The following is a 22577-nucleotide window of genomic DNA, read 5'->3' on the forward strand; positions in this document are numbered from 1 at the left end:
CTATGATCTATATAGTTAAGTTTAAGTATCTACCAATTTTATTTTAGAAATATTTTTGAATATTAGAGATATGAAGGTTGTTTAAATCCACATGTTTTTCCAGTGGCAATGCCTTGCCTTCAGCCTTGTGAGCTGTCAATAATGAGAAAATGTGACCAATTGTGCTTCTTTGTCAGTGTTTATCGTCGCCTATTACAGGGCAATGGGACGTGCCCAGGAGGTCAGGTTGTACTCGTAGAGAACGAATAAGCCAAATTCACAGAGCCCATACCTGCACCACCCACTGAACTCTTGAGATATGATGGGCCAGCAATATAACCAACCACATATACAGACACCGTATATACAGACGCCATGATTTCATATGTCAGTTTTTGTGAGGACAGTTGCATTTCCACTAGGACCCGGGTCAGGTTCAACAACGGCAAGCCTTGGTTTACAGCAGAACTCATTCAGCTCCGCCAGTCCAAAGAAATGAGGTCTACAGGTGCGGGGATGCAGTTCTCTACAGGCAGGCCAAGTACAAGCTGAGAAGAGGACTGCTAAGGAAAGGTACTGAGAAGTTGAGGAGCAAGTTCTCAGGTAATGCCTCATCTTCTGTGTGGAAGGGCTTGCAAGAATTCACCAGCTACGAGGGACCCCCCCCCACTCCTTGGACAACGACCTGAATGAGTTGTACTGCAGGTTTGAAAGACAGAATCGTAACCCAGGTACCCACTCCTCCCCAATCAACACTTCGCACCTACTTGCAGCCTTACTCCAGTCTGCAAAGACTGGGCCCCCCTCCCCCCCTCCTTGCCGTCCAACATCAGTCTGGCCACTTTTCCATCATTAACAATAGATTCTGGTTCTGGTTAATTACTGCGCAAATACCTCATAAGTGGTTATCTCGCGCAGGTCGGAATAGAAATTGAGGAGGTGCAAAAGCTATTCAGGAGACAGAAGAGCTGGAAATCTCCAGGGCCAGACAATGTTTCCCCCTCTACCCTCAAGCTTTGTGCCGAACAACTGGCACCAGTCTACACAGCCATTTTTCAATCAGTCCCTGCAAACCTGCAGTCCCTGCCTACTTCAAAGTGACCACAAATGTTCCTGTACCCAAAACAAGGATTTTGGTCCTTAATGGCTGCAGGCCTGTCACACTGACCTCTGTAATCATGAAAACCCTTGAAAGACGTGCTGGTCCAGCTGAAAAGTATCACAAATCCCCTGCTGGACCCCCTGCAGTTTGCATACCGGGCCAATAGATCAGTGGATGACACAGTCAACCTAGGCCTGCACTTCATCCTCCAGCACCTAGACCACCATGGGACCGAGACAAGGATTATGTTTGTGGATTTTAGCTCTGCATTCAATGCCATTGTGCCAGAGCTACTGCAGTGCGTTCAGAAAGTATTCAGACCCCTTCACTTTTTCCACATTTTGTTACATTACAGTCTTATTTTAAAATGGATAAATCTGGGGTTTTTTTCATCAATCCACACACAATACCCCATAATAAAAAAGCAAAAACAGGTGTTTAGAAATGTTTGCAAAGTAATTAAAAAGAAATAACTGAAATATCACATTTACATAAGTATTCTGACCTTTTACTCAGTACTTCGTTGAGGCACCTTTGGCAGCGATTACAGCCTCAAGTCTTCTTGGGTATGACACTGCAAGCTTGACACACCTGTATTTGGGTAATTTCTCCCATTCTTCTCTGCAGATCCTCTCAAGCTCTGTCAGGTTGGATGGAGAGCATCGATGCACAACTATTTTCAGGTCCCTCCAGAGATGTTCGATCGGGTTCAAGTCCGGGCTCTGGCTGGACCACTCAAGGACATTTACAGACTTGTCACGAAGCCACTCCTGCGTTGTCTTGGCTGTGTGCTTGGTGTCGTTGTCCTGTTGGAAGGTGAACCTCCGCCCCAGTCTGAGGTCCAGAACACTCTGGAGCAGGTTTTCATCAAGGATCTCTCTGTACTTTGCTCCATTCATCTTTCCCTCGATCCTGACTCGTCTCCCAGTTCCTGCTGTTGAGAAACATCCCCACAGCATGATGCTGCCACGACCATGCCTCACCGTAGGTATGGTATTGGCCAGGTGATGAGCGGTGCCTTTTGCATTCAGGTCAAAGAGTTCAATCTTGGTTTCATCAGACCAGAATCTTATTTCTCGTGGTCTGAGAGTCCTTTAGGGGCTTTTTGGAAAACTCCAAGCGGGCTGTCATGTGCCTTTTACTGAGCTGGCTTCCGTCTGGCCACTCTACCAAAAAAGCCTGATTGGTGGAGTGCTGCAGATGTAGTTGTCCTTCTGGAAGGTTCTCCCATCTTCATAGAGGAACTCTGGAGCTCTGTCAGAGTGACCATCGGGTTCTTGGTCACCTCCCTGACCATGGCCCTTCTCCCCCGATTGCTCAGTTTGGCTGGGCGGCCAGCTCCATGAAGAGTCCTGTTGGTACCAAAGTTCTTCCATTTAAGAATGACGGAGGCCACTGTGCTCTTCGGGACCTGCAATGCTGCAGAAATTGTTTTATACCCTTCCCCAGATCCTGTCTCGGAGTTCTATGGACAATTCCTTTGTCTTCATGGCTTGATTTTTGCTCTGACTTTCACTATCAACTGTGGGACCTTATATAAACAGGTGTGTCCAAATCATGCCTTTCCAAATCATGTCCAACAATTTAATTTACCACTGGTGGACTCCAATCAAGTTGTAGAAACATCTCAAGGATAATCAATGGAAACAGGATGAATCCAAGCTCAATTTTGAGTGTCATAGCAAACGGTCTGAATACTTATGTAAATGTGATATTTCAGTTATTTATTTTTTATTACTTTGCAAAAATTTCTAAACACCTGTTTTCGCTTCTTCATTCTGGGGTATTTTAAAATAAGGCTGTAACGTAACAAAATGTGGAAAAAGTGAAGGGGTCTGAATGCGCGGTACACTCCAAACTCTCCCAGTTGACTGTGCCCGAACTCCTCTGTCAGTGTATCACCAACTTCCTGACAGACAGGAAGCAACATGGGGCTCAGGACCTTCATCGGCTTGATCGGCTCGGCCTGGGACCTTCCATCGCCCGGCGGGGGCTTCGGGAGTCGGGAGCCTCGATCGCCTCGAGGCAGCAGTTTGACTCCTGACCGCGGGAGAGGAACGGAGGAGGAGATAAGACTTTTCTTGCCTTCCATCACAGTGAGGGTGTGCCTGGAGGAATCACTGATGGTTGTCTGTGTTAAACTTGTGTGGTTGTGTGTCTTGTGCTCTTTATTGTTTGTGACTGCTTGGTAACGACAATTTCATCCAATTTTTTTTTGAATGACAATAAAAGCACTTTGATTGATTTGATGCGAGGCTGGGAAAGTACATCTCAGACCCGCTGAACCTCTGCATTGGAGCACTGCAAGGCTGCATACTCTCCCCTCTCCTTTACTCTCTCTACACCCACGACTGCACTTCCACAGACTCCTCTGTCAAGCTTCTCGAGTTTGCGGACGACACACCCCTTGACTGATCCAGGATGGGGAGGAATCTGCGTACAGACAGGAAGTGACACAGCTGGTGTCCTGGTGCCATCACAACAACCTGGAGCTCAATGCTCAACAGTGGAATTGATTGTAGACTTCAGGAGAGCTTCCACTCCCCTCCCCCCACTCATTATCAACTACTGTCACAACTGTGGAGTCATTTAAGTTCCTCAGAACCATCATCTCCAGGGACCTTAAATGGGGGGCCACCATCGACTCCACAGTCAAAAAGGCCCAACAGAGGATGTACTTCCTGTGGTAGCTGAGGAAACACAAACCTGTCACTGGCAATGATGATCCAGTTTTACACTACCATCATAGAGTCTGCCCTCGCCTCCATCATGGCCTGGTTTGGCTCAGCTTTCAAACATGACATCCGGAGTCTGCAGTGCATCGTTTGATCAGCCAAGAAAGTTGTTGGCTGCAACCTTCCCCCAATTGACGAACTGTGCACTGCAAGGGCCAAGAAGCGAGTGGGTAAGATCATCTCTGACCCCTCTCACCCTGGCCATGAACTCTTTGAAGTACTTCCCTCTGGGAGGTGATTCGGGACTATCAAAGCCACCACAGCCAGACATAAAACAACTTCTTCCCACATGCAGAGCTCTACTCAACAGCCAAATGTCTGTAGCTTTTTACTCTGGTACTTTATTTTCGCATGCTTAAATTATAATGTTTTATTTTTAATTGCTGTATGTCGTGTTTTTACCATGTGCGAGCAAAGTACCAAGTCAAATTCCTTGTATGTATACATACTTGGCCAATAAAATTCTATTCTGATTCTGCTTCTTCCTCATCTGGCGGAGAGGAAGATGATGTGTGATGAGATGATGAGGAACATGTGGATGTTGGCAATTCTCCTTTGCAGATGTGGGCTAGTTCACCAGGGAACGAGATCAGCATAGTCTCATCCAATTTGTCAAAATACATTGTTCAAATGCTTTTTCTTTATAATTTTTAATTACCATTTTTGAAGCAGCATTAAGATAAATAATTGGAGAGAGAGAAAAAACTGGTTCTCGGAAAGATTTACTGAATTAAAAAGTAACATGGTACTTCAGTGCCTTATGATACTGCAGTCCTTGGGTTATATTACAGTCAAGTCAAAGCAACATATATAACCAATGTTTAAAAATAGCTTTTGCATGCCTTTGGAATGATGGAAGCAAGAAACATCCATTTAATTACTGGTGAAGTAGTGATGAAAAATCTGCAATAGTACAATAAGCCAAGCTAACTAAGCATTTATAGTTTTAAAAATAGATAAAATTCACGGTCTATTTAAAGCCACATTTCTAGAAAGCTGCAATAAAAGTAGAAAATGCTGTAATATTTAGTAGTTATGCAGCATCGTGGAAACTGAGAGGGTTAATATTTCAGTTCATTGAACTTTGTCAGTGCTGCAACGGTTTAGAATTTTAATGAAATTTATTGAAGTAAAGGAGGCAGAGAAGTGGGGGGAGAGGTCAAAAGAAATGAGGAAGAAATATGATTTGGCTGAGCACGAGCAATTAATTGATTAAAAAATATGGTGATGCAAAGCAAAATCTTGTCCATTTTTTTTTTTTAAAGCAAGAGACAGTTTGTCTCTTGAAAAGAGGTTGTTCATGGAATCATTCCCAGCATCTTCTGCACCAATTATTATGCTCTAAAAATATTTAAACTCAATGATGGAAGCAATGCATATTCCCCACGCTGATTTAGAATTTCCATGGAATAGCGTAGAGAACTCGTACAGTAAGGTATAGCATCGAAACGGGTCCTTTAGCCTACATTGTGCCAAATATTATGCCAAGCCAAACTCTTATTTGCCTGCATTAATCATATCCCTCCATTCTCTAAAAAATGTCATGTGCCTATCCAAAAGCCTCTGTCATACCGGCCTCCACCACCACCTCCTGCAGCGTGTTCCAGGCACCCACCACCCTTTGTGTGTGTGTGTTTTTTTAATTGCCTCGCACATCTTTAAATTTTGCTCCTCTTACCTTAAAGATACCTTGAGTATTTTATCTTTCCATTCTGAGAAAAAGGTTCCGACTATCCATCCTTTCTATGCGCCTCATAATTTTCTGTACAATAAACCTGCGGTATAATGGACCACAAGGGGTGAGATGGTGTTCATTATTACCAATTGTCTGCTATAACTGAATAAGGGATTGACACGCTAGTACATTTGGAAAAACATCCAGTAAAAATGCACTACACAATAAACGGTAAGGGATGCAAAATACACAATACCTTGGGGCAGCACGGTGGTGCTGTGGTAGAGTTACTACCTTACAGCGCCAGACACTCGAGTTCGATCTGGCATCTGATGCTCCATGTGGCAGCGTGTGTTTCTTTCGGGTGCTCTGGTTTCCTCCCGTGTTACAGAGATGTTCAGATATGTGTGCTGGGGTGCCCAGGGTTGCAGTCTGGCCCGGATCTCTGGCACTGTGAGGTGGTGGCTCTGCCAGCGTATTGCAGAGGCCAGTTGCGCTGCAGTCTGCACATCTTTGCAGTGGGGAGCATTGGGCAATGTCTTAATTGTCACAATGACTTTGTCTTTGCAATGTGGGAGGAAAGATAGAACCATTAAAGTAGTTTTGTAGATTCAGAACCTAGCGTGCAGAATAGAACTAGTGCATGGGGGATCGATGGTTGACACAGATTCGGTGTTTCCACGCTGTATCTCTAAACTAAACTAAAATGGTTCGAAAATACCATTCGCTCTATCCACCTAATGGTCCTTCCGTGAAACAACATCAACAAACATGGTCTCCAACAGATTTGGTCCATTCTAACCAGAATCCGTTGTAAAGAGGTCCGTAAAAACAAGGGTTTAATGTATTCGGGCAATCAGGCCTGTTGTTTACAAAGTTGTCCTGACTGTCCCTAATTAACCCAAATGGGGGTAAATGTTCCCGATGTTGGGGGAATCTAGAACCCGGGGACACAGTTTAAGAAGAAGGGGTAGGCCATTTAGGATTGAGATGAGGAAAAATGTTTTCACCTGGAGAGTTCTCTGCCACAGAAGGGAGTGGAGGCCAATTCACTGGATGTTTTCAAGAGAGTTAGATTTAGCTCGGGGCTAAAGGAATCAAGGGATATGGGAAAAAGCACGAACATGGTACTGATTTTAGATGAGCAGCCATGATCGTATTGAATGGCGGTGCTGGCTCGAAGGGCCAAATGGCCTACTCCTGCACCTATTTTTCTTTGTTTCTATGTTCTGTTTCTAAATCCTATCCTGAATAATACTCTCATACCCTGGATTCTCACTACTTCACTTCTTAAACAAAGGAACATTAGCTACTCTCCAGTTCTCCGGGACCGTGCCTGTGGCTAGAGGAGATGCGAAGACCTTCGTCAAAGCTACTGCAGGCGTTTTTTTTTGCCTCTCTCAATAACCTGGATGAATCCCATCTTTCTTTTATAGATTTATAGACTTTAATGCTCTTCAAGACCCCCAATTGCACCTCCTCCCTCATCTCAAATTGCCCTTGCATATTGTTATACTCCACAATGAATTCGCTTTCCTCCATATCTTTCTCCTTGGTGAATCCAGATGTAAAGCACGATTAGCATCTTGTCTATATCCCCTGACTCCAAGCACAAATTCCCTCCTTTATCCTTGAGCTGTCCCACCTTCTCTCTGGTTGCCCTCTTTTTATAAATGTAGGTATAAAAAGCCTTGTGATTTTTAAAATCCCATCTCGTCAAAGCCATTTTGTCGCCCCTTTTGGTCTTTCAATATAGTGTGATATTGTAATACATTTAAAATATAACTTGTGGGTTATAAATGTGGGTCTCTTAAAATGAGAGGCATTAAATGAAAATGAGGCTATACTTTGTTAAATGGGACCATACTGATTTATGTATTATTCTGAACAGTTGTGCACAGTTATGCACAGTTCTGAAGATAAAAAATCTAATTTCTTGATATCAAGCACCACAAAAGTAGTTCTGTCACTCAAAAGTTGGATTTATCTTGTAGATTTTCTAGAAAGTGTTCTGGGCAATGGTTTGATTTTGTGTTGTGGATGTGACGGGGGATATCAAGCTTGTGTATTTTTAACAATTTTGTTGATAAATTCTGTTTTTATATTAAATGACTGTTTTGATTGCAGGATCTCCAGGATGAAGTTGATAAGGAAAGTACAAATCTACAGAAATTACAAGACCAGAGGCAAGAAGTACAGGATGTGCTCAATGGCTTGGATCAACAGAAAAACAAACTGGAAGAGCAGCTAAATGATATCAGGCAGAAATGCACAGAAGAGGCACATTTGGTAAGTTATAGTTGGTTGTGAACATAATTATGTGAGCAATTGATCACCACGCGTCTTTGTTCTGGAATTCATTTTGGGGCTAAAAGCCACGCCACCATGTAATAGACACATTTACGTTCCAGCTCTTTAGTAAAAACTACAGACTTTTAATATTTGGATCTTTTACTGTACTAATTTTCACAAGTTGATACTGACTAGAAATTACGCTCTTCGATTCAATAAATATGAAGCCTAGGACTGCATTAAAACACAAAATCAGGAATACACCAGTATCATTTAGATTGGCTGTTTACCTCTCAGGAAAACCTAAAAACAAAAGGGAAAAGCATTTTTGGAAATGGTCTGGCAAAACTACCTTTTTTCCCCCACAAAAGTGTTGATCATAATGTAATTAGATGTAAATACACAACCAGTTTTATTCCCTTTGGCCTCAGATTGATTTAAAACTTAGGTGCCTTTTACAAAAATTCAGAGACACCGTGTACTCAAAAATAAAAGTAGTATTTCTTTAAATTCTAAAAAAAAACAAGGCACACTTTCTTAAGAATAATTAAATACACTAAAACAGATTAAATGAAATTAATTAAAATGTTTTCTCATGGCATTATTTGGGTCTACTTTTTGCAATAGGGCTCCCATGTTTCTGCAATTTTAGCCCTGGATTAGCCTCGACAGGCTGCTCCCTAAATCTGACAATGGAAAAAAAATGAGTATCAAGTAACAGTGACAGTGATATGATGTCCCACGTGAATATTCCATTGTAGTGCAGAGGCAGCCAGTAGCTAAGTGGTATAATGCAATATGCTACAGCAATCCTAGTCCAGTGCCAAAACTGGGAAAGGGACTTAAAAAAGCTAACACTGTAAAATGGCTCAAGAATGATAAAGGTGCTGGTACTCGGGAAGATCTGCCTCATTCCAGATTCTTCACCTCAGGTAGTGGGGGTGGAGGTATTAAGTATTAATCTGAATAGATTTTGCTACTCGTATTTGACCTAATACCTGAGGATTTATGGGGTCAGATGTCATGTTAAGGATTTAGAGGCACTTTCCCCAACTCCCAAGTCATGCATATGCTTGACTAGACAAAGATGACAAATTTTCCTCTGGGAAGAAAATCTGTCATTCTTTTCCGTTATTGCTTGTATGTAATTCTAAATGCATCCAAGTAGTTGATTCTTAACTGCCTCCTCAGTTCAAGAATGGATAATCAATTATGGCATTGCCAGTGATGTCCATTTACTGTGAACAATTTATTTTTTAAATTGCAATTCAATTATCTGAATTTAATTTTCCTATATAATAGAAAATGAATTCATAACGTTCCATCATTATTCCAGTTTTTTAGATTAGTAACCTAACAGCTATGCAGCCATAACTGTTACAATATACTTCAACTTATGGATTACATTACATACCATCATGTAACCCATGGGAAAGTAGATTTCATGAGCATTCCATCACATTTATTCTTTGGAATGTCTGACTATATATTACTTATTATTCACTTTGGTTCTAGATTGCATCACTAAAGACTGAGATATCAAATCAAGAATCCCAGATATCATCTTGTGAGGAAGAGCTGATGAAAGCACAGGAAGAACTAAAACTACTGCACCAGGAGACAGCAGAGCTGGAAGAGCAAATGGAGGCAGGTCAAGCCCATTTGGAACCTATGCAGCAATCTCTTTGGGCATCCCATCAGGAAATCAATCAGGTAAATTGGCCATTACGCACACATCAGATTATTAATATTTTCTGCATTAGCAAAGTATTATTTTTACAATAAATGATTACATGAGTAAGGTAGGAGATTTTTCAATAGCGTAAAACTCCAATAATCGGGCATGCTAGTGACCTGCTGTACTAACAGATTTTTCCAGGCTGTTGGATATATTCTTTCTGATAGTCAATACTTTTTTATTCATATTTTATAGTAGTAACATGGACTAATAAATTTCCCATGGATGCAGTAAGTTTAAAGAGAGTGTGAGGAACAGGGCCCTGGTGAGTTACCTGTGTCTTTGGTGGCTTAGAAGAGAGCATGGGACCCTGGGCCCTGGAGAGTCAGAAGGGAGTGTAGGAGGTATGATTAGTAAGTCTGCAGATGACATGAAAGTTGGTAGTATTGTGAATAGTCAGGAAGGTTGTTTAACTGAGATCACATGTTGTTTAACCAAGATCACTGTTAGCCAATGACCGCATGCATGCCAGGAAACGCATGGCAGTGCACACATAGGTCAATGAGACTTGGTGAAAATAGCCACAGGCAACAGAGTTTTGAATGACATTGGATGGTAGAAATGATTTGGCTTAATTGGCTTCAATTAAACCCTAGTCAAATGAAAGAAAATGGCACCGAAAGCTGATCTTGAATAGTATGTCTTTCTGAAATATGTCATGAAAGCTGATCATGAATAGTATGTCTTTCTATGCTTGTTTTAGATTTTTAAGAAATTTAAATATTAAAGAATTGCTTGCATACATATCTCCCATGATCATTGGGAGATATAAGGGACTGCAGATGCTGAAATCTGGGGACAAAAGATAAACTGCTGGAAGAACTTAGCATCTGTGGAGGCAAAGGTATGGTCAGTGTTTTCAGTCGAGACCCTCCATCAGGATTGAGAGTGTCGAGGGAAGATGAAGATATATGAAGATATATAGAAGTGGGAGAGAGGGGACAGGACAAAGGATCGTGGACAGATTGAACCAGGTGGTTGAAGGGGGAAGTTTTCAGACAGAGGCTGTACTGTAGGTGATAGGAGGAAACATCAGAGAAGAAATTAAATTAGGCAGATGGAGTTAGGTTGGGGTGAGGAGGGGAAGGGTAGAAAGTGGCAAATGATGATAAGTCTGAGTAATGAGCACTTTGGGAAAGGATGGAAAAGTCGTCTCCTGCTCTTATGTTCTTGTGTCCAACACATCTTTTGTTTTCTTGCTCAGTATGTTTAGGGTTGAAATCAGGTTAACTTCTAGCTTCTAGATGGTTAAGAGTATTGTGTGCAAGTGCCTGTGAGTATTCATGCTTTCCGTAACATGCAAAGATTTGGCAAAATACTGGCAATTCCATGCTTCTCTATTTTGAGCACATAAAATATATTTAATTTAAGCATTATAAAAATAAGGTCATGCTTCATTAAGGTAATTAAAATTGGTTGTCATAAACACAGTTTAATTGTTTATGTGAGTCAGATTATTCACCTACGATCTAGGTATCTAAAACATGTTAAGTAATTTTTTGAATTTTGTATTCAAAGGTGAAATCCAAATTGTCTGAGCTGCATGATAATGAGGAAAGCTTCAACGATCAACTCAGGTGGCAGAGTAATCTGCAACCTCTTGTCAATGGTAACGTTGAGCACTGTGATCTCAACAACAGTGTTAGTGAGACTGCTGACCAGAAGGAAAATACAGAGAGGCAAAGCCCAGTGGAAAAAGACGAGATCATTAATGAGCCTGTGGTAAGACATTTCAAACAATCAAATCAGTAGTATTTGAAATAAATTGTTATCATAAATATAAACTTTGCACTGTTTCATGAATTCCCTAGCTACAGTTACAAACAATGAGACCAATAAATGACATTTGAGAGGTAGGTCAAATTCATTATTTTGCTCTCTAGATCAGAGAACTTTAAATTGAAAGCAAACATTGGATTGGAAAATTTGACTTTGAAACAGCTCATGAGGATGTTAATGGTTGCCCTATGTAATGTGCACATGTTATGCAAAATAATGCTGATAAGCTGGTCAATTTGATTAATCTAGCTTGATCACCTATGTACCGAGGCTGCGAGGAGCTAAGCAACATACAGGCATGCCCCGACTTATCATATCATATCATATACATACAGCCGGAAACAGGCCTTTTTTCGGCCCTCCAAGTCCGTGCCGCCCAGCGATCCCCGTACATTAACACTATCCTACACCCACTAGAGACAATTTTTACATTTACCCGCCAATTAACCTACATACCGTAATAGGCCACCACTTACCTAAACTCACACTGAGGTAAACAATTCTTTAAGTCGTCTGACACCATGTGATCTCAGCGTCAAAGCTGCCCCGTGGCCTCAACGTCGAACAGTAAATTTACACGTGCAGTTGCTGGGAGTTAAGGAGTGCTAGAAATACTCAGTAAATCCGGCAACATTTTGTGGAGTGAGAAACAATTAACATTAACACTGTAAAATGGCTCAAGAATGATAAAGGGGGGGGGGGGGGAGTGCAGCAATCAAATTAAATATCTATGTTTGAGTGAAGACCAAAGGCAGTCCAGGTGACAAATGTTTTGGAGGCATCTAATTAATAGTTGAAACTTCTGCTAAGAAGGAGACATGGCAATGGAAGCATGTTTCAGTCAACCCCAAGAAACCAACAAAAACAAGAAAGGAACTAGAAACCATTGAGGCTGATGGAAATGGAGTGTGGGGCGGAAGTTCAGGAAAATAAGTGACAGTGAATTGAACAATAATTGAATATTAAATAATTAAAATCATATCACTTGAAATTTGTGGCTGAATTTAGGTCATTAGGTCATAAGTGATAGGAGCAGAATTAGGCCATTCGGCCCATTAACTACTGCCCTTCAATCATGGTTGATCTATCTCTCCCTCTTCACCCCATCCTCCTGCCTTCTCCACATAACCTCTGATACCTGTACTAATCAATTTGTTGCTTCTTCCTTGGTGATAATTTTATAATTCAGGAACTTGGAGCAGTAAGGCATTTCAGTTTTAGCGATTTGTGTATTTTCTGTTTTTTTCATGCCTAGTTAAAATTTCTTCTTCAGGACAATAAAGTATTTGTCAGTGATAATAGTCAGAAAGCACTTAACATTCTCAATCATAACAGATATCATACCCAATGATTTTAATTGATGAGTTATTTCAGTTTTTAAGAATGCATTTGTGCAAATATTATTTCCAGGCCAACAATAGCATTATTGAAGACACCCTCAATAGAGCGCTTATTACAAAAACAGAACAGATTGAAATTCAACAACCCAGTCTTACAGAAAAGGTGAGTTTAGTTACGCACATTTTCTTGTATGGAGACGTAGTACTGTTTAAAATTGTTTGTTAGCCTTTTGGGGTTGTGATATCTCTGGTGGAATTTTATCTCACTCTCTCCAGGCTTAATTCAGCCGTTAAAAGGAAGTTGTGTTTTTGGTCAGCAGTATCAGTTCAGTTCTTAATTTACCCCTTGCCCTTTTTCCCACACATCTATTTAAAATATATTTGATGCAGCTTAGTGCTCTCAGAAGCAGCTTTGCTAAACTTAATACAGCTTGTTGAATGTTAGTGGTTGAATTTGATAAGGATTTTGCATTCAAATTCAAGCCAGGATTTTATTATCAACTAGACCAAGTGGACCCATTAGGCCCAAACCTCTCCTGCATTGGTGCAACACCCTCTCCTCCCCCACTCCCCTCTCCCACCTCCCCCCTCCCCCTCCCCCCTCCACTCCCTCCCCCCTCTCTCCTCCCCTCCTCCCCCTCCCTTTCCCCCCTCCCTCCACTCCCTCCCCTCCTCCCCCTCCCTCCCCTCCTCCCCCTCCCTCCCCTCCTCCCCCTCCCCCCTTCCTCCACCCCCCTTCCCTTCCCTCCCTCCCTTCCTCTCCCCGTGTCCCCTCCCCCCCACTCCACCCCCCTCAACTCTCCTTATCCTCCCTCCTCCCCCTCGACCCCCTCCCCCCCTCCCTCCCTGGGAGATAGATTTAAACTTTAAAATGTGAATAACTTTTAAAATGTAACACCGATTTCAATGAAACTTCTTCCATTAGCACCAAAGGAACGACGGTGAGTAAGATGGGCCTAAAATTGTCCCGCTATCGTATAAGGTTTTGGCTGTAGTTCAGGAACAAACAAACAAATTAGAGTTTTAGTATATAGATGCCTTGCACTGATTGTTTAGTTGAAAAATAACAATGTCATGAAATGTCATGTTGATGTTATTTAGCTGAAGTTGTGTAAGGGATGTGGCTATTCAATAAAATTTACATTTTCTTCGCTTCAATATATATGACGTATTTTAGTTCCGAAATAATATTGAAGAATTTTTGTTAATCAATAATACCTTTTTAAAATAGTTTGAATGGCACCATTTTCTTGGGGAGAGTATCTAGCCTGAAATTTTGTTAAAACCTATTGGAAATAGATACCATTGTATCAAAAGCATACATAGTGAAGAATATGTTTTAATTTTAACGAGTACTAGACCAAGTGGACCCGTTGGGCTCAACCCTCTCCTGCATTGGTGCAGCACCCTCTCCCCTCCCCCTCCCCCCCACTCCATCCCCCTCAACCCCCCTTATCCTCCCCCTCCCTCCCCATCCCCCCCTCCTTTTCCCCCCCTCCCTCCATCCACCTCCCCCTTCCCCTCCCCCCCACTCCACCCCCCTCAACCCCCCTTAGCCTCCCTCCTCCCTTCCTCCTCCCCTCCCCGTCCCTCCCTAGGAGATAGATTTAAACTTTAAAATGTGAATAACATTAAAAATATAACACCGATTTCAATGAAACTTCTTCCATTAGCCCCAAAGGGATGACAGTAAGTTAGGTAGGCCTAAAATTGTTGCGTTATCTTGTACCGTTTTGGCTGTAGTCCAGGAACAAACAAACAAACAAACCAGAGTTTTAGTATATAGATGTTTATTGAAATATGAATCCATATTTTCAATTCTTGCAGGAAGATCCTTTTGATATGAAAGCTAGTGAATACTCCAACAGTATTTCAGACCCAAACCTAGACTTCTTTCAAACAGATCCTTTCACTGACAGTAAGTTCAATTTTTAATTTCCTTTTGAATATGTAAATCTTCTACAGATTGACTATTGCTTTGAATGAAACTACTTTTTGTGGATATTCATGTGCATTATTGTATATAGATAATACAGAAATGCAATACAGCCCATTCAGATCCCCAATCTGAAATAAAATCTGAGTCTGTTGTCAAGATATAAAGTATTTTATTTGCTAATCAACCCAATTAATTACATGTGATGAGGAAACTTAAAATGTCATGTTGTTACGTTGCTGAGCAATCAACCAGGCTTCCAAGTACTGCTAATGCTTTCACAGTGTATACTTCAATTAGCATCTATGGCAACACGGCTATAGCCTTGCTCCTTCCCAAAGATAACATTTACAGGGATGAGCAACTTTTTGGAGCTGAAGCTGATTGTATGTGTCAAAAGCAATTAAAAAAAACTTGGTCCTAATAAGATTACATAACATTGAGCGCACAACTGTTCAGTCTCCCAAAAACTGTTCAGATTGTGACCTCATTATAACGTTTCTGCTAAATTACCGTATCTTGCATCCCCTCCCTCCATTTCTCTCTCTGTCTCTCTCTCCTCACAACATTTGTCTCTCTTCCCCTCTCCTCTGTTTGCCATTCACTCCTTTCAAACTTCTGCACCCACTCCAGCCTCCCCCAATGGCTATATTCTTCTGCAGTACTTTGCTTTCTCCTTTTTGTACCTTCCCTCTTTCTTCTCACTTCAAACAAAGTAAGGCTTATTTCTCTTTCTCTGTTAAAATAAAGAGAAAGTTAAGGATCACTCAACCAAATACATATTTGCCTCCAAAATTGCTGATAACCTCTTATTGAAGAAGTGATTATTAAAAATGTTATTCAATTATATTTCAAGGTGATCCCTTTAAGGATGATCCATTTGGAAAGGTTGACATTGCAGGTAAGAAAGGAACTTGTGAGCAGCACTACAATCGGAAACTATTTTGTCAAATTTGGAATGGAATACTTTGTTGTCACATGTGACTAGGCACAGTGAAATTCTTTGCTTGCATATCCAGTGGAAACAAATAGCGGACACCTACGCCGTTGACAAAGTCACAAAGCACGCCAGCTCTTCCTTTTGTTCTCTTTCCCCCCCCCCCTTACATCAATTCCCCCATGCTGGGTCCCCATTGTCCTTTGTTCCTCCCCCCCCCCCACCTCCCTCGCAGAGGTCACCCCATGCCGGATCCTCCATTGTTCTTTCTTCCCCCCCCCATCATCACGGCAGTCTCCCCACGCTCTCGTCGATCGTGGGTTGACCCGTGAGGCATCACCACCACCGAGGCACCATCGTCGTGAGGCTTCACCACCGCCGAGGTCTCACCATTGCCGACGCCCCACTTCACGTGTCCGTCTCTTCCGTCTGTTGGTGCCGTCATCGGCCACCGCACCGACCTCTCCACAACGCTGCTGAGTCCTCTCCTGAGGCGTCTGTAGTGCCGACCCGGGCTCCAGCCGCGGGCTCCGTCGGCCGCACTGCCGACCAGGGCTCCGACCCCCATGGCAAGGCTCCTCCATCCGACCTGCGAGGTCCGGCTCCTCTGTCTTCTACGCGGCGATCTGGGAGGCATCGAGACCACGGTGCCTCGATAAAGGCCTTCAGCCGCCTTCCCAGTCCACAGCCACGGGACCCGTAGGGAAGCCTTCTGGCCGTGTGGCCCATCGGGAGGTGTGCAGGTCAATGTTTTCACACAGAGATTGGTGAGCGTTCGGACAGAAAAGGAGGCATAACAATTAGCAATGCGAATTTACAGCTTCCAAGTTTGATCATGATCTCAGGTGCTTTTTGTGTGTCGTTTGCACTTTCTTCTTGTGACTGCAAGGATTTCCATTGGTTGCTCTGGATTCCTCCCACATGCCAAAGGTGTGCCGGTAGACAGTTATAAGTAACCCCTTCATACAGTATAGGAAACGGGGGTTGATGGCCATGTCAGAGATAGTCAGGGTGAAGGCTGCAGAAAAATAAGAGATGTGGAACGTATGATCTGCAGTGTCATAAAATAGGATGATTCAAAAATGATTCTTGCTCTCAACTTTAAATATAGGAACACTTTTCAAAAGGGAGCTGAGCTATTGTGTCATGCATGATGCAACAGTCATTTTGGTGAAAGGTGGTGTTCGCTGATGCTAATATTTTGCGTAACTATCACATTGAACTGTTTATCTATTCTTATACCTATGTCCAAGACACCTCACATGCTCTCTGTCTCCTCAATAACTTCCGGTTTCCAGGCCCCCACTCCCTCATCTTTACCATGGATGTCCAGTCCCTCTACACCCCCATCCCCCACAAGGATGGTCTTGAAGCCCTCCGTTTCCTCCTCGACCGCAGAACCAGTCAATCTCCATCTACCAATACTCTCCTCCACCTAGCAGAGCTGGTTCTTACCCTCAAAAACTTATCCTTTGACTCTTCCCACTTCCTCCAAATCCGAGGTGTAGCTTTGGGCACTCGCATGGGCCCTAACTATGCCTGCCTCTTTGTAGGGTACGTCGAACAATCCCTGTTCCAGACGTACACTGGACTCATTCCCGAACTCTACCTCCACTACACTGATGACTGCATTGGTGCTACCTCTTGTACCCATGCAGAACTCACTGACTTCTTAAATTTCACCACTAATTTCCATCCTGCTCTTAAATATACGGATCATCTCTGACATCTCCCTACCATTTCTGGATCTCACCATCTCCATCTCCATCACAGGAGACAGACTAGTGACCTACTACAAACCTATTGACTCCCATAGCTATCTTGACTACACTTCTTCCCACCCTGTTTCCTGTAAAAACTATCCCCTACTCCCAATTCCTCCATCTATGCCGCATCTACGCCCAGGATGAGGTATTTCATACTAGGGCATCAGAGATGTCCTCATTCTTTAGGAAACGGTGGTTCCCCTCTTCCGTTATAGATGAGGCTCTCACTAGGGTCTCCTCTATATCCCGCCGCTCCGCTCTTGCTCCCCCTCTCCCCATTCGTAACAAGGATAGAGTCCCCCTTGTCCTCACCTTCCACCCCACCCGCCGTCGTATACAACAAATTATCCTCCCAATATTTCCGTCACCTCCAATGGGATCCCACTATTGGCCACATCTTCCCATCTCCACCCCTTTCTGCTTTCTGCAGAGACCGTTTCCTCCGTAACTCCCTGGTCCACTCATCCCTTCCCACCCAAACTACCCCCTCCCCAGGTACTTTCCCCTGCAACCGCAGGAGATGCAACACCTGTCTCTTTATCTCCCCCCTCGACTCCATCCAAGGACCCAAACAGTCTTTCCAGGTGAGGCAGAGGTTCACCTACACCTCCTCCAATCTCATCTATTGTATCCGCTGTTCCAGATGTCAACTTCTCTACATCGGCGAGACCAAACGCAGGCTCGGCGATCATTTCACTCCACACCTTCACTCAGTCTGCCTTAACCAACCTGATCTCCCAGTGGCTCAGCACTTCAACTCCTCCTCCCACTCCCAGTCTGACCTTTCTGTCATGGGCCTCCTCCATTGTCATAGTGAGGCCCAGCGCAAATTGGAGGAACAGCATCTCATATTTCGCTTGGGCAGTTTACACCCCAGCGGTATGAACATTGACTTCTCTAACTTCAGATAGTTCCTCTGTCCCTCTCTTTCCGCTCCCCCTTCCCAGTTCTCCTACTGTCTTCCTGTCTCCAACTACATCCTATCTTTGTCCCGCCCCCTCCCCTGACATCAGTCTGAAGAAGGGTCTCAACCCGAGACGTCACCCATTCCTTCTCTCCTGAGATGCTGTCTGTCCCGCTGAGTTACTCCAGCATTTTGTGTCTACCTTCTCTTTGAACCAGCATCTGCAGTTATTTTTTTACATATATTCTTACATTTTCAGTTCATGCATGTAACATTTGAATTTTCTTTGCTTACAAACAAGTTTGAAATACCAGTAGTGAAAATGTATGTTTTATGTTTCTACAACCCCAGCCCAACAAATATTTTTAAAGGAGTAAATGTTCCTGAGGCAGTTTACAGGAGAATTCTGACTCCAAACCACAACAAGATTCCAGGATATATGAACCAAAAACCTAGTCAAAGGATAGGTTTTAAGGAGCACCTTTAACATAAAATGGATTTCATAGATCTTGGGGCCCTGGCAACTCAAGGCACCAGAACAAGAGATGGAACAATTAAAGTTAGAGATGCAAATGATGTCAGAATTTATGCTGTACAGATGCAACAAAGCTTGTAAGATTGGAGGATGTTAGAGATTGGGAGAGGCGAGACCATGGTGAAATTGGGGGGGAAAGTGACAATTTTAAAAGTTCCTACTGAGGAACGTTTGTAGATCATCAGGTGCTCAGTGATGGGTAAACAGGATGAACATGGGTCTGCAAAGGCCAGCCAGGAGAGCAATGTATCGAAATGATGCAAATGCTGTCCAGTATCAGAGACGATTCTCCAATCATGGAAGATGCAGGTTAAATATGTGTCATATGTATTACTCATCAGGAAGGACCTGGTAGTTGCTCAGCACCTCGATTGAATGGCTTGGGCACTAGCTGCATACAGAAACATTACTGTATGTCAAACTTCATTTTACATATCATGGCCCAATAGAAATTTGTATGGTACCATTATAAGTGGCAAACATTTTATCTGGTTTAACTTTTTTACTGCTTGCTGCTGCAAAGCTTGCTAGCGGCAATTAGCATACAAAGATTCAAGTCTTTCTGCACTTTCCCCTTTCCCAAAATACCATCATTCAAATAATCCCTTTCTTTTTTAAATTTTGATCCAAAGTAGGTAACCTCACATTTATCCACATTGTAGTGCATCTGGCATAAATTTGCCCACTCGCTAATCCTTTCAAAATCACTTTGGTATCTCTTTCCGCACATTCGCTCTCAGTTTTGTTTAGAGATAATGCATGGAAACAAAACCTTCAGCCCACCGTCCATACCGACCATCGATCGCACGTTCAAACTAGTTCAAGGTTTCAAGTTTTCAAAGTCAGTTTATTGTCACATGTACCAATTAAGGTACAGTGAAATTCGAGTTACCATACAGCTATACTAAGTGAAAAGCCATCCCAGGAATTAACCTGGTGAACCTACACTGCACTCTCTCAATAGCAAGAACGTCCTTCCTCAAATTAGGAGTCCAAAACTGTACACAATGATGCATTTAATTCCCTCAGCCACATTGTCAATCAATATTATGAATAGCTGGGGCTATGTCCTAAAGCTACAGCACGGTGGCGCAGCGGTCCAGTTGCTGCTTTCCACTGCTTGTAGCCCCAGAGACCCAGGTTCGATCCCGACTACAGGTGCTGTCTGTACCGAGTTTGTACGTTCTCCCCTGACCTGCGTGGGTTTTCTCCACGATCTTTGGTTTCCTCCCACATTCCAAAGACGTACAGGTTTGTAGGTTAATTGGCTTGGTAAAAATTGTCCCTAGTGTGTGTAGGGTAGTGTTAATGTGCGGGGATCGCTGGCCGGTGCGGACTCGGTGGGCTGAAGGGCCTGTTTCTGCGCTGCATCTCTAAACTAAACTAAATGTAGAAAAAGATAATTGGTGACTTCTTTTCTATTTTCTGTTTCCTGTCTGTGAACTAGTTCTCCAACCCATGCCATTATACTGCCCCCAATCCCATATGCTTTAAATTTGAACTCTAACCTCTTATGTAGGACCTTATCAAAAACTTTCTGAAAGTCCAAATGCACCATGCACACTGGATACTCATTTATTCTGCTGTTTACTTCTTCAAAAAAGACTCCAGTAGATTTGTTAAATATGATTTCCTTTCATAAATCCATGCTGTCTTTGTGCAAATTTGTTAAAAGTTTTCAAATGTATAATTTTCATCGTAAATTCCAGCATTTTCCGCAGTATTGATATTAGAATCACTGGGCTGCAATTCTCTTTTTTTTCTGTCTCCCTTTTTATATTAGTAGGGTTCCATTTGCTTCTGTAGTAACTGCTTTTCCTTTTCAGAATCTGCAGAATCTTGGGAGATGATAACCAATTTCATTTCATAGAGTCATACCATGTGTAAACAGGCCATTTGGCCCATTTTCCCCATGCTGACCAACATGCACCATGTACACTAGTTCCACCTCCCTGTGCTTGGCCCATAGCCCTCTAAACCTATCTTATCCATGTCTCTTAAATGTTATGATAGTACCTGCCTCAACTACCTCCTCTGGCAGCTCGTTCTATATACCCACCACCCTTTGTGTAAAAACCAACATGCACCATGTACACTAGTTCCACCTCCCTGTGCTTAGCCCATACCTGCCCTCCAGGATCCCTCCACTCTTCGACACTCCCCAGAGCCCTACCATTCACTGTGTAAAAGTGATATTTTTTTTTAGATGCTGGTTTACATTGGAATCTAATTCCAGAGTGAAAATACCTTGAAATATTAAAGTGATCATCATATTTTGTGTAAAAATGGTTGAAATGTGAAATTATCAGCAGAAACTGTTGGAAACACTCGGTGGGTCAGGTAGCACAGGAAAAGCAGAAAATGTTTCCGTTTGTACATCCTTTGCCAAAATGTCATGAAGCAGTTTGTTTTAATTATGTACAGTCTATATATTTGCAGGAATTGTGCCCTACAAATCTGGGCCTAGCAAGTATTTCTAGTTAACAAAGACAACTGATATTTACTGAAGGCATCGACTCTACAGTAACTTTTTTTATCCTATAATCATTGTTAAGTATTTTTGTTATGTTGCAGATCCTTTTGGAGGCGATCCTTTTAAAGGCACAGATCCTTTTGCAGATGCCTCGGATAACTTCTTTCAACAGTCTGCAAGTGACCCATTTACAGCCACAGAAGCTGATCCTTTCAATGCTACGTCAACCAACACTAATGTGGAATCTGTGAGTATGGGATAAAATTATATATTCACTAGTCCTTATTGCTTATCAAAATACAAAGAAAGCAAGCTAAAAATAGTCGTTCTGAAAATACCCATAGAATGCCACATCTCAGAATAACGTGGCATAATTTATTGGGAAATACTCGGTGGAAATGTTACTTGGGGATTGTCATTCCATGCAGATCTGTAAGAAAATTGAAATTTGTGCTACTTGTATTAACCGTCTGAAGATGGGTCCCAAGCCAAAACAACGCCTATTCACATCCTTCAGAGATGCTGCCTGACCCGCAAAGTTACTCCAGCACTTTGTAACTTTTTTTGTATGAACTTTGAACTTGTGATATGAACCTAAAGTAAAGGACTATTGAAACCTTTTGGATGCCTGCTTGTGCATGGCAAGATTGATAATGGTGCTGTCTGTTTTCTTTGAAACTTTTGTCTTCCGTGTTCAGTATACAAATTTATTAGGTATAAATTATCAGTATAAATTATCTCCAAGATCCCAAGGAGAACCTCAACTTGTCTTTGAAATGTCTCAATTTTTGTGAGTTTCCTAATATTTAAAGAAATTCTCCATCAGATGCTTTAAAGGATACTAAGAATTCCCAGGAAATTTGCACACATTTGCACACATATATGTTGGGACACATATATGTTTTGATGCATAATTTTCTGATTCACCTGAAAAGTTAGGCCTGACCACAAACTATTTTTGTGAATCAAATTCTAATGTCCTTATTCACTGTGCCGCAGCTAAATGATAATTGATTTCATTTGGTAAAATGCACATTTATATAAGATATCATTTTGTTTTTCAGTTGGTATGTTTTCTGAATTTGTAGTGTGTGTATGAAACAAAATGTAATATTACATTTGTATACATGTGATTTTAGACAGAAGCACTAAATGGCAATGATCCATTTGCTCCAGGTGGTGGTACAGTTTCCTCCGCTGCTGATGCAGGTGAGAAATTTATCTCTATAGCATAGTTTAACAGTTGTGAATACACATAAATATTCATGTATTTGTAGGCACTGTTAGATCAGTGTCCCATTGTTTATGGGAACTTGTCTAATTTGACGTTCATGTCATCGTCATCAGTTGCAGATCTGAGCAGAGAAATGGCAGATGGAGTTTAAT

The 22577-nt window shown here is 42.2% G+C and overlaps 1 protein-coding gene across 3 annotated transcripts in view; it reads left to right on the forward strand.

Moving 5' to 3' along the window:
• The window catches only part of eps15 (epidermal growth factor receptor pathway substrate 15), a 108296-nt gene that overhangs the window by 72574 nt on the left and 13145 nt on the right, over positions 1 to 22577 (forward strand). For 2 of the 3 annotated variants that reach the window (XM_078408547.1, XM_078408549.1), the window contains 8 exons: positions 7619 to 7780; positions 9299 to 9496; positions 11040 to 11243; positions 12711 to 12803; positions 14468 to 14558; positions 15433 to 15477; positions 21293 to 21438; positions 22331 to 22400. In XM_078408547.1, the coding sequence (XP_078264673.1) occupies positions 7619 to 7780; positions 9299 to 9496; positions 11040 to 11243; positions 12711 to 12803; positions 14468 to 14558; positions 15433 to 15477; positions 21293 to 21438; positions 22331 to 22400 (1009 nt within the window). The remainder of the gene's footprint in view (positions 1 to 7618; positions 7781 to 9298; positions 9497 to 11039; positions 11244 to 12710; positions 12804 to 14467; positions 14559 to 15432; positions 15478 to 21292; positions 21439 to 22330; positions 22401 to 22577) is intronic. The other variant, XM_078408548.1, reaches the window with a different exon arrangement.

This window comes from Rhinoraja longicauda, chromosome 11 (genome assembly GCF_053455715.1).
Source record: "Rhinoraja longicauda isolate Sanriku21f chromosome 11, sRhiLon1.1, whole genome shotgun sequence".
NCBI classification, from domain to species: Eukaryota; Metazoa; Chordata; class Chondrichthyes; order Rajiformes; family Arhynchobatidae; genus Rhinoraja; species Rhinoraja longicauda.